The 19,358-nt window shown below is 55.0% G+C and overlaps 1 protein-coding gene across 6 annotated transcripts in view; it reads left to right on the top strand.

Moving 5' to 3' along the window:
* The window catches only part of UBAC1 (UBA domain containing 1), a 31,276-nt gene that overhangs the window by 8,079 nt on the left and 3,839 nt on the right, over window positions 1-19,358 (top strand). For 4 of the 6 annotated variants that reach the window (XM_035262697.3, XM_035262678.3, XM_078331532.1 and 1 more), the window contains 6 exons: window positions 5,620-5,727; window positions 7,097-7,199; window positions 7,427-7,604; window positions 8,301-8,532; window positions 12,828-12,914; window positions 18,731-18,869. In XM_035262697.3, the coding sequence (XP_035118588.1) occupies window positions 5,620-5,727; window positions 7,097-7,199; window positions 7,427-7,604; window positions 8,301-8,532; window positions 12,828-12,914; window positions 18,731-18,869 (847 nt within the window). The remainder of the gene's footprint in view (window positions 1-5,619; window positions 5,728-7,096; window positions 7,200-7,426; window positions 7,605-8,300; window positions 8,533-12,827; window positions 12,915-18,730; window positions 18,870-19,358) is intronic. The other 2 variants (XM_035262702.2, XM_035262686.3) reach the window with 1 other exon arrangement.

Genomic DNA, 19,358 nt, shown 5'->3' with positions numbered 1-19,358 from the left:
CCCTGCAGCCTCCTGAATGGGTAGCTTGGAGCTAACTTGAGGAGCTTACCTTTTCAAATATTTGCAGGCTGAAACATTATAAGAGGTTAATTCATATTTTTTGAATTAATTTTTAATTTTGTTTTTGTTTTAGCGACAGGATCTCACTCTGTTGCCCAGGCTACAGTGCAGTGGTGCAGTCACGACTCATTGCAGCCTTGACCTCCTGGTCCAAGCAGTCCTACCTTAGCCTCCCGAGTAGCTGGGACCACAGGTGTGTGCCACCACACCCAGCTCATTTTTGTATTTATGAATTAATTTTTAAGTCAGAGTTACATGTCTTTAAAAGATCAAATAATCTTTTAATAAATCTTTCAATAAAAAGGTGGCCCACGCCTGTAGTCCCATCACTTTGGGAGGCTGAGGTGGGAGGATCATGTTGAGCCCAGGAATTTGAGACCAGCCTGGGAAGCATGATGAAACCCTGTCTCTACAAAAAATATAAAATATAAAAAATTAGCTGGGCATGGTGGCAAAGCCAGGCAGTGCAAACCAGACTGGAGTGCAGCAGTGTGATCTCACCTCACTTTAGCCTCTGCCTCCCGGCTTAAGCCATCCTTCTGCCTCAGCCCCAGGAGTAGAATAGCTGACACTATAAGTGTGCACCACCATGCCTGACTAATTTTTGTATTTATTCTAGACGTGGGGTCTTGCCATGTTGCCCAGGCTGGTCTTGAACTCCTGGGCTCAGATGATCTGCTCACCTTGGCATCCCAAAGTGTTGGGATTGCAGGCATGAGCCAGCATGCCTGGCCCAACCAATCATAACTCTTGTTATCTTTAACGGTTCTCAGCTGGACACCGTAGCTCACGCCTGTAATCCCAGCACCTTGGGAGGCTGAGGCAGGCAGATCATGAGGTCAGGAGATCGAGACCATCCTGGCCAACATGGCGAAACCCTGTCTCTACTAAACTACAAAAAATTAGCGAGCAGGGCATGGTGGTGCATGCCTTGTAGTTGCAGCTACTTGGGAGGCTGAGGTGGGGAATCACTTGAACCTGGGAGGCAGAGGTTGCAGTAAGCTGAGATCGCCCACTGCACTCCAGCCTGGCGACAGAGCAAGACTCCATATCAAAACAACAACAACAAAACCAATTCTCTTCCTGATTTGTAAATAGTATGTGTATATTGTCATTCCTTGAATCAACTTTAGTCTCTATTGACGTCTTAATGGAGAGGATACAGTGCCTACCTCCCTCCTCCCTTGAAGGTTAGATGGGAATTTTGGTTGAAGAGCTCAGGGTTTTCGTTACTATTATAACTGAAGTGTAGCTTTCAGCTGTGAGCAAAACATGTTGAGATTATCCATCCAGCTTACACAGCTCTGTTTGTCCTGGAATTCATACTTGCCTCATCTTTTCTCTTGCTTGTTGAATTTCTCATAGGCTTATTGCTGATTTTTTCATGCTCTTCCACAGAGCTGATAAAGCTTCTGGAAACATGGTCACAGATGTGAGGTTGCCGGGACGCTCCCTTTCTTGGGGCGCTGTCCCTCCCACAATCTGTCTGAGTCGCTGCCTTTCAGGCAGCCTGGCTTTCCTGCCTCTCTCCTAGGTTAGAATTTGCTGAGTCTATATAAGTTTTCTGTTGCCATCTAACAAATCGCCAGAAACCTATCTCCTTAAAACAGCACTTGTTGGCTGGGCACGGTGGCTCACTTTTGTAATCCCAGCAGTTTGGGAGGCTGAGGCGGGCGGATCATGTGGTCAGGAGTCAAAGACCAGACTGGCCAACATGGTGAAACCCCATCTCCACTAAAAAAATACAAAAATTAGCTGGGCGTGGTGGCTCATGCCTGTAATCCCAGCTACTTATGAGTCTGAGGTAGGAGAATTGCTTGAACCGTGACCTGGGAGGCAGAGGATGCAGTGAGCCAAGACGGCACCACGGCGTCCCAGCCTGGGATACAGAGCGAGGCCCCATCTCAAAAAACAACAACAACAACAACACAAAAGCAGCACTTGTTTTGTAGCCGGTGGTTCTGTAGGGCAGAAGTCTGCGGGGTGAGCTCAGCTGGTTTCTGTGCTTAGGGTGTTGAAGGGCTGCGTTCCTTTCCGAGACTCTGGGAAAGAGTCTGCTTCTGAGGTTTTCTGGCGGTCGGGAGAGTCCAGTTCCAACCCATTTTCTTCTCAGGGCCTGGGTGCAGCCCGCATTCCTTCCCACATGGCCTCCTCCTCCTTCAGAGCCAGCAACAGGATTTCTTAAGTGTTGAATTTCTTTCCAGAAAGAGACCCATCCCTTTTAAGGGCCTGCCTGATTAGGTGAGGCCCACTAAGCATCATGCTCTTTCCCCAAAGTCGACTGTGCTGTGTGACATAACCTGATCCCATGGTGGACCGTGTCCTGCTCACGCTTTGTGGTCATGTACGGGTGAGTGCCGGGCCTGCCATAGGACCAGGTGTCTTGTTCTCGACCTGTCCCTTGGTGTGGTGGAGCCTGACTCCCTCTAGTGCCCAGGAGAACCAGCTGGAGGCCTTGCATTCCAGTGCAGGAGCTGTGGAGGCAGTGCCAGGCATGTGCAGTACTTGAGGCTCTCTGAGCCGCTCCTCCCTACGCCAGCCGCCTCCCTTTCTCTGCTCCTTCTGGAACCTTGTGCCAGCTGTAAAGCTTGTGCCATGCTTTAGTGTTCTGGAATAGTCTATGGTGTCCTGCTGCAGGTCTTTTTCTCTTCGCTGTGCCCGGCACGTTGACTGGAGATTCAGATGTCTGAGTTCTGGCAAATTTTGTTCTGGAAAAGTTCTGAATTGATTTTTTCATCTCCTCGTTTTCTTTTCTCTTTCTGTAACTCTTATGGGTTGGCTGGTGGGCCTGCTTCTGAGGGATTCCTTGACTTTATCTTCCAAGCATTCTGTAGCCTTTTTGACCTGGCTGTAACGTATTTAAATTTCTCAGCAGCTTCTCCTCGGATCATGTCTTCTAGCGTTCAGGTGTGTTCCTCGTTGCCTGCGGCCATGTGTCCTGGCTCATAGACACTGTCCTCTTCCCTGCTGGCTCCTCCCTTTGTGCTCCTTTTTGTTCCTGATTTTTGTTTGTTTGTTTGAGAGTGGCACCCCCAGCACCATCGACAGCAGCAGGGGCATGGGGGCAGGAACAGGGAAACCCAGCAGCAGGGGTGCAGGGCACTCTGTCACTCACCCAGGCTTTAGTGCAGGCAGTGGCACCATCTCAGCTCACTACAACCTCCGCCTCCCAGGTTCAAGCGATTCTCCTGCCTCAGCCTCCCAGGTAACTGGTGGCCATCGTGGGGCTCCTCTCAGTACCTGGGCGCAGCCCGCATTCCTTCCCACATAGCCTCCTCCTTCTTCAGAGCCAGCAACAGGATTTCTTAACTGCTGAATCTCTCTCTCCAGAAAGAGACCCATCCCTTTTAAGGGATTACAGGTGTGCATTGCCACACCTGGCTTATTTTATATTTTTAGTAGAGATATGGTTTCACCATGTTGGCCAGGCTGGTCTGGAACTCTTGACCTCAAGTGATTCAGCCACCTTGGCCTCCCAAAGTGCTGGGATTACAGGCGTGTGCCATTGTGCCCAGCCTGTTCCTGTTCTTATTTGGGCTTTTGTCTTTCATGCTGGAAGCTTTCATTAAACATCTGGCTGACTGTCCATGGCTGAATGCCACCTTCCAGAGGAACTGGGTCTTGTTAGCGGCGCTCTGGAACTGGGCGCTGCCCTGGGGGTGCAGATCCTGCCATTTTGCCCCCTCCCACCTCATGACTGTGTCTGCCCTGTGCCCCTGCTGCTGGGCCTCCCTGTCCCTGCCCCTCACCCCTGCTGCTGGTCTCCCTGTCCCTCACCCCTGCTGCTGGGCCTCCCTGTCCCTGCCCCTCACCTCTGCTGTTGGTCTCCCTGTCCTTCACCCCTGCTGCTGGTCTCCCTGTCCCTCACCCCTGCTGCTGGGCCTCCCTGTCCCTGCCCCTCACCCCTGCTGCTGGTCTCCCTGTCCTTCACCTATGCTACTGGTTTCCCTGCCCCTAACCCCTGCTGCTGGTCTCCCTGTCCCTCACCCCTGCTGCTGGTCTCCCTGTCCCTCACCCTTGCTGCTGGTCTCTCTGTCCTTCACCCCTGCTGCTGGGCCTCCCTGTCCCTGCCCCTCACCCCTGCTGCTGGTCTCCCTGTCCCTCACCCCTGCTGCTGGTCTACCTGTCCCTCACCCCTGCTGCTGGGCCTCCCTGTCCCTGCCCCTCACCCCTGCTGCTGGTCTCCCTGTCCCTCACCCCTGCTGCTGGTCTCCCTGTCCTTCACCTATGCTACTGGTTTCCCTGCCCCTCACCCATGCTGCTGGTCTCCCTGTCCCTCACCCATGCTGCTGGTCTCCCTGCCCCTCACCCATGCTGCTGGTCTCCCTGTCCCTCACCCATGCTGCTGGTCTCCCTGTCCCTCACCCATGCTGCTGGGCCTCCCTGTCCCTCACCCATGCTGCTGGTCTCCCTGTCCCTCACCCATGCTGCTGGTCTCCCTGTCCCTCACCCATGCTGCTGGGCCTCCCTGTCCCTCACCCATGCTGCTGGTCTCCCTGTCCCTCACCCATGCTGCTGGTCTCCCTGTCCCTCACCCATGCTGCTGGTCTCCCTGTCCCTCACCCATGCTGCTGGTCTCCCTGTCCCTCACCCATGCTGCTGGTCTCCCTGTCCCTCACCCATGCTGCTGGTCTCCCTGTCCCTCACCCATGCTGCTGGTCTCCCTGTCCCTCACCCATGCTGCTGGGCCTCCCTGTCCCTCACCCATGCTGCTGGTCTCCCTGTCCCTTACCCATGCTGCTGGGCCTCCCTGTCCAAGCCCCTCACCCCTGCTGCTGTTCTCCCTGCCCCTCACCCATGCTGCTGGGCCTCCCTGTCCCTGTCCCATGCCCTGGCTGTTGTCGATGGTGCTGAGGGTGCCACTTTCCCTCTCATGAGCCTAGGGCTCTTGGCTTGGGGTCTCAAGCCCAGCTCTCTGGGAGTTGCCGGCAGGGCTGGGTGGCAGGGAATGGAGCACTAGCTCCTGAGGCTCGCTCCCTGTCCCTTGCCACCAATGCAGTTCTAGGAGGCTGGAACCGTCTTGTGTCCATGCCTTGCTCTTGACCTGAGCCTTTGCAGCTCTGCTGGTCCCTCCGTCCTTGGCCATCTTGTGAAAACGTGCTGTCACTCTGCCAGCTCTGTTCCTCTCCCATCGTTTTTGTTCTTGTGAGTTTCTGTCGCCATTACTGTGCATCAGGAGCTTCCAGAAGGAGCAGAGATGAGTTCACGGTTTTGGCCTCAACACTCAGTTGCAGGCCTGGTGGTTCTCTGGAGTTGCCTCCCTCGCTGCAGCCCCGTGTGACGGTTGTTCTTCGGCCTTTGCTCCCGCTCTGCCCCTCACCCACCGCTTCACTTTCATTTACCACAGAGCAGTTGCGTCCTTGGCATCGCAGCTCGCCTGCTCTCCCGGGGCCTTGCCCAGAACTCTCTGGGCTCCCCCAGCTCATCAAGGAGTTTACATCTCTGCTCCTAAAGGAGACGGAGTCTTTCCTGGGCAGAACTCTGCTGACTCAGTCTTCATCGTCTTGCCTTTTCTGCTTTTACATTTATCTCTGACTTTCCGGTTACTTTTTGATGTAGAAAAAACAAGACCAGAAAGCTCCAGATAAAGATGCCATCTTCCGGGCCACTGCCAACCTGCCCTCCCACAACATGGACCGAGCGGTGGTCCAGACCAACATGAGAGATGTGAGTGTCGGCCCAGAGCGGCATGGGGTCCCCACGGGGCAGGGCAGCAAGAGCCAATTCCCTAGCAGTCTTTGGGGAAGCCGGTGAGGGCTCTACAGGACTGTACTACTTTGCAGGTTTTCTGTAAACCAAAAGTGATTTCTAAGTAAGAAGTTGGAAAGCCGTCTGAAGGCAGGACCAAAAAGATAGATGCCCCTGGGAAAACCTCAGTCCGGCCCTGAGTTTGGCAAAACTCTTAGAAATCTGAACCCGTGAGTTATTTTGGATCAGAACATTCTAAGTTAAAAAAGTGTAGGCCGGGCGCGGTGGCTCAAGCCTGTAATCCCAGCACTTTGGGAGGCCGAGGCGGGTGGATCACGAGGTCAACAGATCGAGACCATCCTGGTCAACATGGTGAAACCCCGTCTCTACTAAAAATACAGAAAATTAGCTGGGCATGGTGGCGCGTGCCTGTAATCCCAGCTACTCCGGAGGCTGAGGCAGGAGAATTGCCTGAACCCAGGAGGCGGAGGTTGCGGTGAGCCGAGATTGCGCCATTGCACTCCGGCCTGGGTTACAAGAGCGAAACTCCGTCTCAAAAAAAAAAGAAAAGTGTTTGCAGTGCTCACATGGACGCCCCAGTAGGCAGGGCAGGCGCAAGCTGTGCCAGGGTGGGAGGACTACTGGCTTCTAACATCATCTGATGCCAGTCCAACCTAAGGGCACTGTCCTGAGCACTGGTTTGTTTAGGAGTGAACTTCTTGGGATCTCTTCCAGAGAGTTCCATGCTGACCAGGGCACTGGCCGGCGTGTGTTTCTCCCATCTTGTGTGTGTCCAGCTCAGAGGTATTTCTCTAGTGTGGTGTCCACACCAACGCTCACGCTTGTGTAAGAGAAGGGATGGCTGGCCCCCGACCTCTAGGCCCCATAGCCAGGAGCTGTCCTGGAGGGTGTCTGTGGTCCGTCCCAGTACTCCTTCTGCGGCGGGGAGGACAGTGGCTCTCCGCCGGGGGCTGGCAGACTCGTGGCTGTGGAGCCTCAGATGAGTCTGTGTTCTTCAGTGAAGCCGAGAAGGGGCTTGAGCTTGCCCTGCACCTGTGCCAGCTGGGCCGGTGGTTTCCTCACTGGCCCAGGCTGAGCATCAGGCCAGCGCTGAGTGACCATCACCAGGTGTTCCTGTCCCTTTCTGCTGGCTTCATTCCCACCTTCGGGGAGGCTCTTGGCCCTGCTGACTCCCCTCGTTGTCCTCAGCTGATCCTGCTGTCTTGCAGGAAGGCAGTGTCATCTCTGCTCTCAGAATCAGTTCCAGGGCAGGGGAGCAAGTCATGCATCCAATACATTCAAGCAGGTTTGCTGCACAGTTAGAGAATTGATGTTTTTTTCACCACAGTTCCAGACAGAACTCCGGAAGATACTGGTGTCCCTCATCGACGTGGCGCAGAAGCTGTTAGCGCTGAACCCGGATGCGGTGGAATTGTTTAAGAAGGCGAATGGTACGAGCCAACCCTGGTGACAGCAGGTGCTGCATTCTTGCCCTGTGGAGCCTCCGTGCTGATGAGGGCCTGGGGGCTGCCTCAGTCCTGTCTGTATGCCTGAGGGTGGGCGGGCAGGTGGAGCTCAGGTACTGGGAGGCCTCAGATAATTGCTGAAAATGTTTGTGCTCAGATAAGGCCCCTGAGCCCAAGACTGGAGCCCTCATGACCCTGTCATCTCCCCTCAGCGATGCTGGACGAGGATGAGGATGAGCGTGTGGATGAGGCCGCCCTGCGGCAGCTCACGGAGATGGGCTTTCCTGAGACCAGAGCCACCAAGGCCCTTCAACTGAACCAGTGCGTGGGAGTCACCCCTGCCCTTGCCGGAGACACATGGGGCCTGATCTTGTGGGGCTCCCCCTGCGGGTGACGTCCTCCCACCTTAAACTCTATTTGGCGAATCATTTCTAATATGTATGGGGTTTTGAAGACATTCCTTAAATGTGTGCCTCCAAAGCATTTTTGGGGTGCATGTGAGAGAACAGTCGTTCTGTGAATTCTCTTTGGGCCGTTGTATGAGAACTCCAGGTGAAGCCTCTAACAGTGAGTTACCTGCCCTGCCTCTGTGTTCAGATCTAAAATGAGTCATCTGTAAGCGTGGGGCAGCCATACCTAAGCTCTCAGCAGAGACCTCTGGGTCCGCTTGCCTCTCCTTAGAAATGGGCTTCTGTTTCTGCCCAGGGTCTCAAGGTAGTTTCAGGCAAGGACCCGAGCTTCAGCTGCACCTGTGTTCGTTCAGGTTCTCACTATAAGGTCAGCAGCTGATGCTGAAGAAGTCACTTCCATGGCAGAGGCTCTTCCTGGGAGCAGACGGGAGGCAGAGGCCCTGCTCGGCTGCAGAGGCGCTTCCTGGGAGCGGACGGGAGGCAGAGGCCCTGCTCCGCTGCAGAGGCTCTTCCTGGGAGTGGACGGGAGGCAAGGGCCTGCTCCGTTAGGCTGGGGGTGTTGGAAAGAAATCAGGCGGGGCAGGAGGCAAAGAAGGTCCTATCCACTTCCTGGGAGTGGACAGGAGGGGAAGGTCCATTAGGCTGGGGGTGTTGGAAAGAGTCTCTTGCCTTGCAGCATGTCAGTGCCTCAGGCCATGGAGTGGCTCATCGAACATGCAGAAGACCCGAGCATAGACATGCCTCTTCCAGGCCAAGCTCCCTCAGGGGCTGAGGGGGCCGCAGCAGCCGAAGCAGCCACCTCCGAGGCCACCGCAGGCGCCAGCAGCACCGACGAGGAGGCCAGAGATGAGCTCACAGAAATCTTCAAGAAGATCCGGAGGAAAAGGGAGTTTCGGGCTGACGCTCGGGTATGTGTTACTAGACCTGTCACCAGGCAGAGTCGCTGTGTCTTCCCTTGATGTCGCACCATGTAAAGGAGACTGGGGCTGCGAGGCTGATCTTGGGCTGAGCTGGCTCTTGTTGCAGGAGAGAGAGAAGCTGGGGAAGGCGTTTATAGGCAGGCCTGGGAAGAGGCGAGCCTGGGGTCTGTGGCCCGAGTTCCTCAGCATGCCTGTGTGTTATCCTTGCTTGAATCCAGGCGGCCCCGGTCCAGTGTCCTCTGCGTCGCCACATTTGTCACCTTTTGAAAACCTTGCCATTTTACAGTTCCTGTGGACCACAGGCTGCATCTATTCGGCAGCCTCTCTATCGGGGGAGGCCCTGCCCAGAGACCAGAGGCTCATTTGCCATGGGGTTGCCCGTGAGCGAGGGGCAGCTCAAGCTGGCCAGCCGCTTCTGTGGCGCCATCTGCAGAGGGCTGAAGGGTCCCTGCGCCCGTGGGTGTGGTCCTTCCTCGCTGGCACCTCGTGATTGATGTCACCGAGTCTCCCTGTTCTTCCTTCACTCTCCTGTTCTTTGATGCGAGTTTACTTCCTCCTTTGAGGTTCTGTCCCACGTGCTTAGGTAGATCTGCTCCCTAGGTGTTTCCATCTGTGTGCTCTCCTCATCTCACGTGTGGCCTCGATTGTTTCCTTTGGGTGTGTGACATTGCATTGTGGCCCCACCTTTGGTGCTCGTGTTTTCCATGGAGTTCCATGTGGCCAGGCTGTAGACATTTACCTGGGGTGATTCCAAGTTTGTTTCTGCTGGTTTTGAGTGGGGCCCCTTCCCACCATGCCCTGCAGTGTAACCCCTGGCTTCCCAGCTCAGGTCTTCCCTGCACAGGGTCCGTGGAGAAATGGTTTTCTCGCTTTCTTTTAAAATGTAATTTAATTTAAGTTCCGGGATACACAGGATGTGCAGGTTTGTTACACAGGTAAGCATGTGCCATGGTGGTTTGCTGCACCTGTCAACCCATCACCTAGGTATCAAGACCAGGATGCATTAGCTATTCACCCTGATCCCCTCCCTCCCCGACCGCTGACAGGCTCCACTGTGTGCTGTTCCCCTCCCTGCATTCTCATTTTTCAGCTCCACCTGAATACGTGAGGTGTTTGGTTTTCTGTTCCTCTGTTAGTTTGCTGAGGATGGCTCTTGTTCCTTTTTATGGCTGCATAGCGTTCCATGGTGTCTGTGTCCCACATTTTCTTGATCCTGTCTGTCTGGTTTCTTTCCTTATCCATGGGCACTTAGGTTGATTCCATGTCTTTGCTGTTGTGACTAGTGCTGCAGTGAACATACGTGTGCATGAATCTTTATAATAGAATGATTTTTATTCCTGTGGGTTTATACCCAGTAATGGACTTGCAGGGTCAAGTGGCATTTCTGTTTCTATGTCTCTGAGGAATCACCACATGCCACACTGTCTTCCATAGTGGTTGAACTAATTTGCATTCCCACCAACTGTGTAAAAGAGTGCCTGTTTCTCCACAGCCTCACCAGCATCTGTTGCTTCCTGACTTTTTAATCACCATTCTGACTGGCATGAGATGGTATCTCATTGTGGTTTTGATTTGCATTTCTCTGATGATCAGTGATGTTGAATTTTGCTCTGTCGCCCAGGCTGGAGTGCAGTGGCGCGGGCTCACTGCCACCTCCACCTCCCAGGTTCAGTTGATTCTCCTGCCTCAGCCTCCCAAGTACCTGGGACTACAGGCACATACCACCATGCCCAGCTAATTTTTGTGTTTTTAGTAGAGACATGGTTTCCCCATGTTGGCCAGGCTGCTCTCAAACTCCGGACCTCAAGTGATCTGCCTGCGTCCGTCTCCCAAAGTGCAGGGATTATAGGCGTAAGCCACTGTGCCCAGCAGGATGTCTTCTTTTGAGAAGTGTCTGAAATGTCCTTTGCCCACTTTTTATTGGGGTTGGTTGTTTCTTGTAAACGTGTTTATTCCATGTAGAATCTGGATATTAGCCCTTTGTCAGGTGGCTGGATTGCAGAAATGTTCTCCCATTCCGCAGGTTGTCTGCTAGTTTTTTCTGCTGTGCAGAAGCTCTTCAGTTCAGTTAGATCCCATTGAGACAAATGCTTTTCTAGTCCATCTTCTCATGTTTTCAGCGTCCTGGTTTTGAGTGAGGGTCTCAGATCCCACTCCCTAACTCCTATGGGCCCCAGGTGCACGTTCTGTGTGTGTGTGGACATCAGACCCTCCCCTCCCAGGGTAGCCCTGCTCACCCTCTCACGGGGCTAGCTTTCTGTCTGTTCCTTCTTGGTTTTTATTACTTGTGGACATCCCTTTCTTGTGAGTTTAGTTACACATTTAAAAGTTTCGTTTCATCTTTTTTTTCTTTTGAGATAGAGTTTCACTCTGTCACCCAGGCCAGAGTGCAGTGGCACAGTCATGGCTCACCGCAGCCGTGACCTCTTCAGCTCAAATGATCCTCATAGCTAGCTCAGTCTCCTGAGTAGCTCTCGCAGGTAGGCACCACCACACCAGGCTAATTTGTTAATTTTAAAAATTGTGTACTGATAGGGATCTCCCCGTGTTGCCCAGGCTGGTCCTGAACTCCTAGCCTCAAGTGGTCCTCCTGCCTCGGGCTCCCAAAGTGCTAGAATTCCAGGCATAAGCCCAGTGTGCCCTGCCTAAAAGCATTTTTGCTTTATTTTCATCTAGCATTTCTAGGTGTAGCAGAAAGTTTGTCTCGCTGTCCTTGACTCCCAGGGAGCCAAGTTCACATGTGATCTGGAAGCCTGTTCGGGTGGAGCAGCCGCCCTCCAGCTGGTCCTTCATGCTCTGAAGTTGGACTTGGCGTGCTCCTGTGTTGTGGTTATGCACGGGCTCTGAGAGGTTGTTACCCATATTCTTTCTTGGCATCTTAAGCCTTTTTGTTAAATATAGATGCTCATTCTTAACAATTTTAATGTGCTCATTTTCCCAAGATCCTCCCCATTGCCATTCCTTCTGGCCGTCTCTCTGTGTCAGAACGTTCCATAAAATGTCTTCTTTGATGACAGTCATTCAAGGTGGTCCGGGCTTGAGGGGCCAGCATGTCAGCCCTTCTACCCTTCAGCTTCTTTCCAAGTTGTGAGATCAGGCAGTGGTCTGGTAGGGATCGAGATACTAGCTTAGTTACTGGGAAAGGGTTGGAGAGCTCTGACTTGGGGCCAGACAGCCTTCCCGCTGGCACTCCCCTCCCAGTGGTGGACAGGGTGCGTACCTGTTGTCCAGGGGCAGAGCTGGCAGGGCCGGAGAGTGCAAGGCCCCTCTCCCAAAGCTGCCCAAGTCTTTGCCCCCATGTGCTGGGAGGCAGGGTAGGGCTGCCAGGGGTTGCCTCTGTAGTACTGGGGATCGTTTCCTGGGCTGAGGTAGAAACGAGGGCGAGTGCTTCCTGATTTTGAAGTCAGTAGATTCCAGGCTATTTTGTATGGCTTTGATATCAAAATATTATATGGCGGGTTCTTCTTTCAGAGTTCATTCATTGTTGTAGCTCCTGGACTTAGGATGTGGCTCAGGAAGGCAAGTGCGATGGGCCATAAATAGAAGATGCAGACTTCTTTTTTTGTGTGATGGAGTCTTGCTCTGTCGCCCAGGCAGCAGTGCAGTGGTGCTGTCTCAGCTCACTGCATCCTCCAACTGCTGGGTTCCAGCAGTTCTCCTGCCTCAGTCTCCCAAGTAGCTGGGATTACAGGTGTGTGCCACCACACCCAGCAAATTTTTGTATTTTCAGTAGAGATAGGGTTTCCCCACTTTGGCCAGGTAGGTCTCGAATTCCTGACCTCAAGTGATCCACTTGCCTCAGCCTCCCAAGGTGCTGGCATTGCACGCATGAGCCACTGCACCTGGCTGGGACTTTTTAACTGACCATGCACAAATTTATCTCCAGCCAGCATCCTTCCTGAGCTCTGCCCATAGCTGAAGTCTTGTTCTACCTGGTTCTCTTTAAAGCATCTGACAGTGCAGTTCAGACTGGCTGTGGACAAACCTGAAAGAGTCTGAGGTTGGCCTGACTGCCTCGTGTCCACATGAGCAATGCGTTTCTGCCCGCCACAGCCTGCGGCTCTGCTGACTACAGTCAGACCCGCACTTCCTGGGCTTTAGGATGCCTCAAACCAAGATGTGTTTCAGTAGAGCTGTGGGGGGAGAAACTGGACAGAGAACGTCTGCTGCTGTTTGGAGCCCCTCCACTAGGGTGCCATGGAGCAGGGCGGCCTCCCTGCATGTGGGCGCTGGTTCATCAGCCTCCTGTCATGTAGTGAGCTCATGGCTGTGCTGTCCTCTAGGCTGTCATTTCCCTGATGGAAATGGGGTTCGACGAGAAGGAGGTGATAGACGCCCTCAGAGTGAACAACAACCAGCAGAACGCTGCGGTGAGTGTCGGGCAGCAGCGAGTGAGTGCTGGGCTGGGTGAGTGAGTGCTGGGCTGGGTGAGTGAGTGCTGGGCTGTGGTGAGTGAGTCCTGGGCCATGTGAGTGAGTGCTGGGCCGTGGTGAGTGAGTGCTGGGCCGTGGTGAGTGAGTGCTGGGCCCTGTGAGTGAGTGCTGGGCTGTGGTGAGTGAGTGTTGGGCCGAGTGAGTGAGTGCTGGGCCGTGGTGAGTGAGTGCTGGGCCCTGTGAGTGAGTGCTGGGCTGTGGTGAGTGAGTGTTGGGCCGAGTGAGTGAGTACTGGGCCGTGGTGAGTGAGTGCTGGGCTGTGGTGAGTACTGGGCTCAGTGAATGCTGGGCTCTGGTGAGTGAGTGTTGGGCTGTGTTGAGTGAGTGCTCTGCTGGGTGAATGAGTGCTGGGCTGTGTTGAGTGAGTGCTGGGCTGTGGTGAGTGAGTGATGGGCTGTGGTGAGTGCTGGGCTGGGTGAGTGCTGGACTGTAGTGAGTGACTGCTGGGCTACAGTGAGTGAGTGCTACATGAGTGAGTGTTGGGCTGTGGTGAGTGAGTCCCTGGCTGGGTGAGTGAGTCCTGGGCTGGGTGAGTGTTGCGCTGTGGCGAGTCAGTGCTGGGCTGTGGAGAGTCTGTGCTGGGCTGTGGTGAGTGAGTGCTGGGCTGTGGTGAGTGAGTACTGGACTGGGTGAGTCAGTGCTGGGCTGGGTGAGTCAGTGTCGGGCTGGGGTGAGCCAGTGTCAGGCTGGGGTGAGCCAGTGTCAGGCTGTGCTGAGTGAGTGCTGGGCTGGGTGAGTGCTAGGCTGTGGTGAATGAGTGCTGGGCTGGGTGAGTGCTGTGCTGGGTGAGTGAGTGCTGGGCTGTGGTGAGTGAGTGCTGGGCAGGGTGAGTGCTGTGCTGGGTGAGTGAGTGCTGGGCTGTGGTGAGTGAGTGCTGGGCTGTGGTGAGTGAGTGCTTGGCTGGGTGAATGCTGGGCTCTGGTGAGTGAGTGTTAGGCTGTGTTGAGTGACTGCTGCACTGACTGAGTGAGTGCTGGGTTGTGGTGAGGGCTGGGCTGTGTTGAGTGAGTGCTGGGCTGTTGTGACTGAGTGCTGGGCTGGGTGAGTGAGTGTGTCAGGCAGCAGTGAGTTAGTGCTGGGCTGGGTGAGTGCTGAACTGTGGTGAGTGAGTGCTGGGCTGTGGTGAGTGAGTGCTAGGCTGGGTGAGTGCTGGGCTGTGGTGAGTGAGTGCTGGGCTGGTTGAATGCTGGGCTCTGCTGAGTGAGTGTCAGGCTGTGTTGAGTGAGTGCTGCACTGGATGAGTGAGTGCTGGGCTGCAGTGAGTGAGTGTTGGGCTGTGGTGAGTGAGTGCTGGGTTGAGTGAGTGTTGGGCTGTGGTGAGTGAGTGCTGGGCTGGGTAAGTGCTAGGCTGGGTCAGTGAGTGCTGAGTGAGCGAGTGCTGGGCTGTGGTAACTGAGTGCTAGGCTGTGGTGAGCAAGTGCTGGGCTGTGGTGAGTTGAGTGCTGGCTGTGTGACTGAGTGCTGGGGTGGGTGAGTCCTGGGCTGTGGTGACTGAGTGCTGGGCTGTGGTGAGTGAGTGTTGGGCTGGATGAGTCCTGGACTGTGGTGACTGAGTGCTAGGCTATGGTGAATGAGTGCTGGGCTGTGGTGAGTGAGTGCTGGGCTGGGTGGTAGGCTGTGGTGAGTGAGTGCTGGGCTGGATGAGTCCTGGTCTGGGTGAGTGCTGGACTGGGTGAGTGAGTCCTGGGCTGGCTGAATGCTGGGCTGGGTGAGTGAGTGCTGAGCTGAGTGAGTGAGTGTCAGGCTGTGGTGAGTGAGTGCTCGGCTGAGTGAGTGCTGGGTGAGAGAGTGAGTGCTGAGCTGAGTGAGTGAGTGTCGCTGTGGTGAGGGAGTGCTTGGCTGGGTGAGTGCTGGCTGAATGAGTGAGTGCTTGGCTGCAGTGAGTGAGTGCTGGGCTGTGGTGAGTGAGTGCTGGGCTGGGTGAGTGAGTGCTGGGCTATGGTTAGTGAGTGCTGGGTGAGTGAGTGCTGGGCAGCAGTTAGTGAGTGCTGGGTGAGCGAGTGCTGGGCTGTAGTGAGTGAGTGTTGGGCTGTGGTGAGTTAGCACTGGGCTGGGTGAGTGCTGGGCTGTGGTGAGTGAGTGCTGGGCTGTGGTGAGTGAGTGCTGGGCTGGAGTGAGTGAGTGCTGGGCTGTGGTGAGTGAGTGCTGGGCTGTGGTGAGTGAGTGCTGGGCTGGAGTGAGTGAGTGCTGGGCTGTGATGAGTGAGTGCTGGGCTGGTTGAGTGAGTGTCGGGCTGTGGTGAGTGAATACTGGGCTGGGTGAGTCCTGGGCTGTGGCGAGTAAGTGCTGTGCTGTGGAGAGTGCTGGGCTGGGTGAGTGAGTGCTGGTTTGGGTCCTGGGCTGTGGTGAATGAATGCTGGGCTGGGTGAGTGAGTGCTGGGCTGGGTGAGTGAGTGCTGGACTGTGGTGAGTGAGTGCTGGGCTGGAGTGAGTGAGTGCTGGGCTGTGGTGAGTGAGTGCTGGGCTGGTTGAGTGAGTGTCGGGCTGTGGTGAGTGAGTACTAGGCTGGGTGAGTCCTGGGCTGTGGTGAGTGAGTGCTGTGCTGTGGATAATGCTGGGCTGGGTGAGTGAGTGCTGGTCTGGGTCCTGGGCTGTGGTGAGTGAGTGCTGGGCTGCATGAATGAGTATCACGTGGTGAATGAATGCTGGGCTGGGTGAATGAGTGCTGGGCTGTGGTGAGTGAATGCTGGGCCGGGTGAGTGAGTCCTGGGCTGGATGAGTGCTGGACTGGGTGAATGAGTCCTGAGCTGGGTCAGTGCTGGGCTGAGTGAGTGAGTGCTGGGCTGGGTGAGTGAGTGTTGGGCTGTGGTGAGTGTGGGGCTGTGCTAGGTGAGTGCTGGGCTGGTGAGTGGGTGCTGGGCTGGGTGAGTGAGTGCTGGGCTGTGGTCAGTGCTGGGCTGTGGGGGGTGAGTGCTGGGCTGTGGTGAGTCAGGGCTGGGCTGTGGTGAGTGAATGCTGGATTGGGTGTGTGAATGCTGGGCTAGGTCAGTGAGTCCTGGGCTGGGTGAGTGCTGGACTGTGGTGAGTTGAGTGCTCGGCTGGGTGAGTCAGTGCTGGGCTGTGGTGAGTTCTGGGCTGTGGTGAGTGAGTGCTGGACTGTGGTGAGTGAGTGCTCATCTGGGTGAGTGAGTGCTGGGCTGGGTGAGTGATTCCTGGGCTGGCTGAGTGCTGGGCTGGGTGAATGAGTGAGTGCTGAGCTGTGGTGAGTGAGTCCCTGGCTGGGTGAGTGAGTGGTAGGCTGGGTGAGTGAGTCCTGGGCTGGGTGAGTGTTGGTCTGTGGTGAGTGAGTGCTGGACTGTGTGAATGAGTGCTCGGCTGGGTGAGTGAGTGCTGGGCTGGGTGAGTGAGTGCTAGGCTGGGTGAGTGAGTGCTGGGCTGTGGTGAGTGAGTGCTGGGCTGGGTAAGTGCTGGGCTCTGGTGAGTGAATGCTGGGCTGGGTGAGTGAATCCTGGGCTGGGTAAGTGCTGGGCTCCGTGAGTGAGTCCTGGGCTGGGTGAGTGCTGGGCTCCGTGAGTGAGTCCTGGGCTGGGTGAGTGCTGAGTGCTCAGCTGGGCAAGTAAGTCCTGGGCTGGGTGAGTGCTGGGCTGTGGTGAGTGATGGGCTGGGGTGAGTGAGTGCTGGGCTGGGATGAGTTCTGGGCTGTGATGAGTGAGTGCTGGGCTGGGTGAGTCAGTGCTGGGCTGTGGTGAGTGAATGCTGGGCTGGGTGAGTGAGTCCTGGGCTGGGTGAGTGCTGGACTGGATGAGTGAGTGCTAGGCTGGGTCAGTTAGTCCTGGGCTGGGTGAGTGCTAGGCTGGGTGAGTAAGTGCCAGGCTGTGGTGAGTGAGTGCCAGGCTGGTTGAGTGAGTGCCAGACTGGGTGAGTGAGTGCCGGGCTGTGGTGAGTGGGTCCCTGGCTGGGTGAGTGAGTGGTAGGCTGGGTGAGTGAGTCCTGGGCTGGGTGAGTGTTGGGCTGTGGTGAGTGAGTGCTGAGCTGTGTGAGTGCTGGGCTGTGGTGAGTGAGTGCTGGGCTATGGTGAGTGCTGGGCTATGGTGAGTGAGTGCTGGGCTGTGGTAAGTGAGTGCTGTACTGTGGTGAGTGCTGGGCTGTGGTGAGTGAGTGCTGGGTTATGGTGAGTGAGTGCTGGGCTGTGGTGAGTGTGTGCTGGGCTGGGTGAGTGAGTGCTGGGCTCAGTTAGTGTGTGCTGGGCTGGGTAAGTGAGTGCTGGGCTGTGGTGAGTGAGTATCTGGCTGTGGTGAGTCAGTACTGGGCTGTGGTGAGTTCTGGGCTGGGTGAGTGAGTTCTGGGCTGTGGTGAGCGAGTTCTGGGCTGTGGTGAGCGAGTTCTGGGCTGTGGTGAGTGAGTGCTGGGCTGGATGAGTGAGTGGTGGGCTGGGTGGGTGCTGGGAGCGTCACTCCTGACTGCCTGTTTGTTCACGGTGGAGGCTGTATGTTTGCTTGCTTTCACGTGCAGTGAAGTGTGTGGCTGTTTAAGTGAGATAATAGGGTAGCCGTCTCAAAGAATACAAAAATTTAAAAATACAAAATTCTAGTCTTTTTTTTTTTGAGATGGAGTCTTTCTCTTGTTGCCCAGGTTGGAGTACAGTGGCGTGATGTTGGCTCACCGCAACCTCTGCCTCTCGGGTTCAGGCAGTTCCCCTGTCTCAGCCTTCCAGGTAGCTGGGATTACAGTCATGCACCACCATGCCCAGCTAATTTTTTTGTATTTTTAGTAGACACGGGGTTTCACCATGTTGGTCAGGCTAGTATTGAACTCCTGACCTCGTGATCTGCCTGTCTCCCAAAGTGCTGGGATTACAGGCGTGTGCCACTGCGCCCGGCCTAGGCTTTGTCTTTCTAAAACAGTGCCTTGTGTGTACATACTCTATGGATAGGTAATTTGTACATTTATCTTTTTTTTTTTTAATTGATTTTGGAGTCAGGGTCTCACTCTGTCCCCCAGCCTGGAGTGCAGTTGTGTGATCATGCTCACTGCAGCCTCGACCTCCTGGGCCCAAGCGATCCTCCCGCCTCAGCCTCCTGAGTAGCTGGGACCACAGGCATGCACAACCACACTCAGCTAATTGATTTTAGTTTTTTAGAGATGAGATCTCCCTTTGTTGCTCAGGCTGGTCTTGAACTCCTGGCTTTAATTGATCCTCCTGCTTTGGTTTCTGAAGTGCTGGGATTACATGCATGAGCCACCACACCCAGCCCATTTATATTAAACTGACTCAGAATGATTCCCACCCTGTGCATGTGTGCCAGCTGGGCTAATGGAGCTCTGCCTGGCGAGGGCCCCGTGGTGGCTGACCCCACCCCCCACTAACCAGTGGAGCTGGCAGCTCACAACTCCGAGATGGAGATAAGGAGCCTGTATCCTAATGTCTCCAGCCCTACTAACTGCCCGTAACAGGACCACAGGCAAGCTGGGTGCTTGGTACATTTGTTAATTATCTTCCCAACACTCCTGGGTGGACCATGCTGGCCCAGGTAACTGGGGAAGCAGCAGCAGTCAGTGATCTCTTCAATGCCGGGGTCTGCAAAGAAAAGCAGACTGGCTCTTCCTTCTCTCTCTGGCCTGGTCTGACATGCACAGCAGTGAATCTGGGCTGGGTTTGTCTTCATGGTAGGGTCCCTTCCAGTGAGAGCAGCCTCGGGGCCTCAACAGGAACTCACAGCAGGGTGCCGGAGCAGCTGTAGTCCTTGCTGCTGGTGGTGTCTTGCAGAGGCACTGAAGGGCTAATGGTGGTATTGGTGCTCTTGGCTTTGCAGTGCGAGTGGCTGCTGGGGGACCGGAAGCCGTCCCCGGAGGAGCTGGACAAGGGCATCGACCCCGACAGTCCTCTCTTTCAGGCCATCCTGGATAACCCAGTGGTGCAGCTGGGCCTGACCAACCCAAAAACTTTGCTAGGTATGTACACCTTCTTCACACTCACTTGCTGTGGGGGAGGCTGACTGTTCCCTTGCAGGACACGCAGGTGCCATGGAGGCAACACAGAGGATCCCGTGCTGAGGGTTGCTGTGCCCTGGTGGCATGTCCTGCCATGCACCTTGGCATCCCACAGGTGTAGCTCTGCTGTGTCACTGTGGGGCCTGCAGGTCATGTTCTGATTGCATTGTGACTGTCTCCTGCACGATAACTCTGATACAGGCTTCAGAAAACTGGTGCCAGTGGCTTTCCAAGGGCCAGCAGGGTGGAGACTGCACCAGCAGCTTAGGAACTCACGTGAGGACAAGGCATGGTTTGGACTTTTGGTCTTACTCTTTGTCAGGGACTTCACTGGTAATTGTTTATTTTTATTGTGAGATACCTACATACAAAAGTATATACGATGCTATAACTTTAAGGAATAAAACTAACAGCCACATATCTATCATTCAGCTCCAGGCCTGGGGTGCC

This window comes from Callithrix jacchus, chromosome 1 (assembly GCF_049354715.1).
Source record: "Callithrix jacchus isolate 240 chromosome 1, calJac240_pri, whole genome shotgun sequence".
NCBI classification, from domain to species: domain Eukaryota; kingdom Metazoa; phylum Chordata; class Mammalia; order Primates; family Cebidae; genus Callithrix; species Callithrix jacchus.
This window is presented reverse-complemented; position numbering and strand designations above follow the sequence as displayed.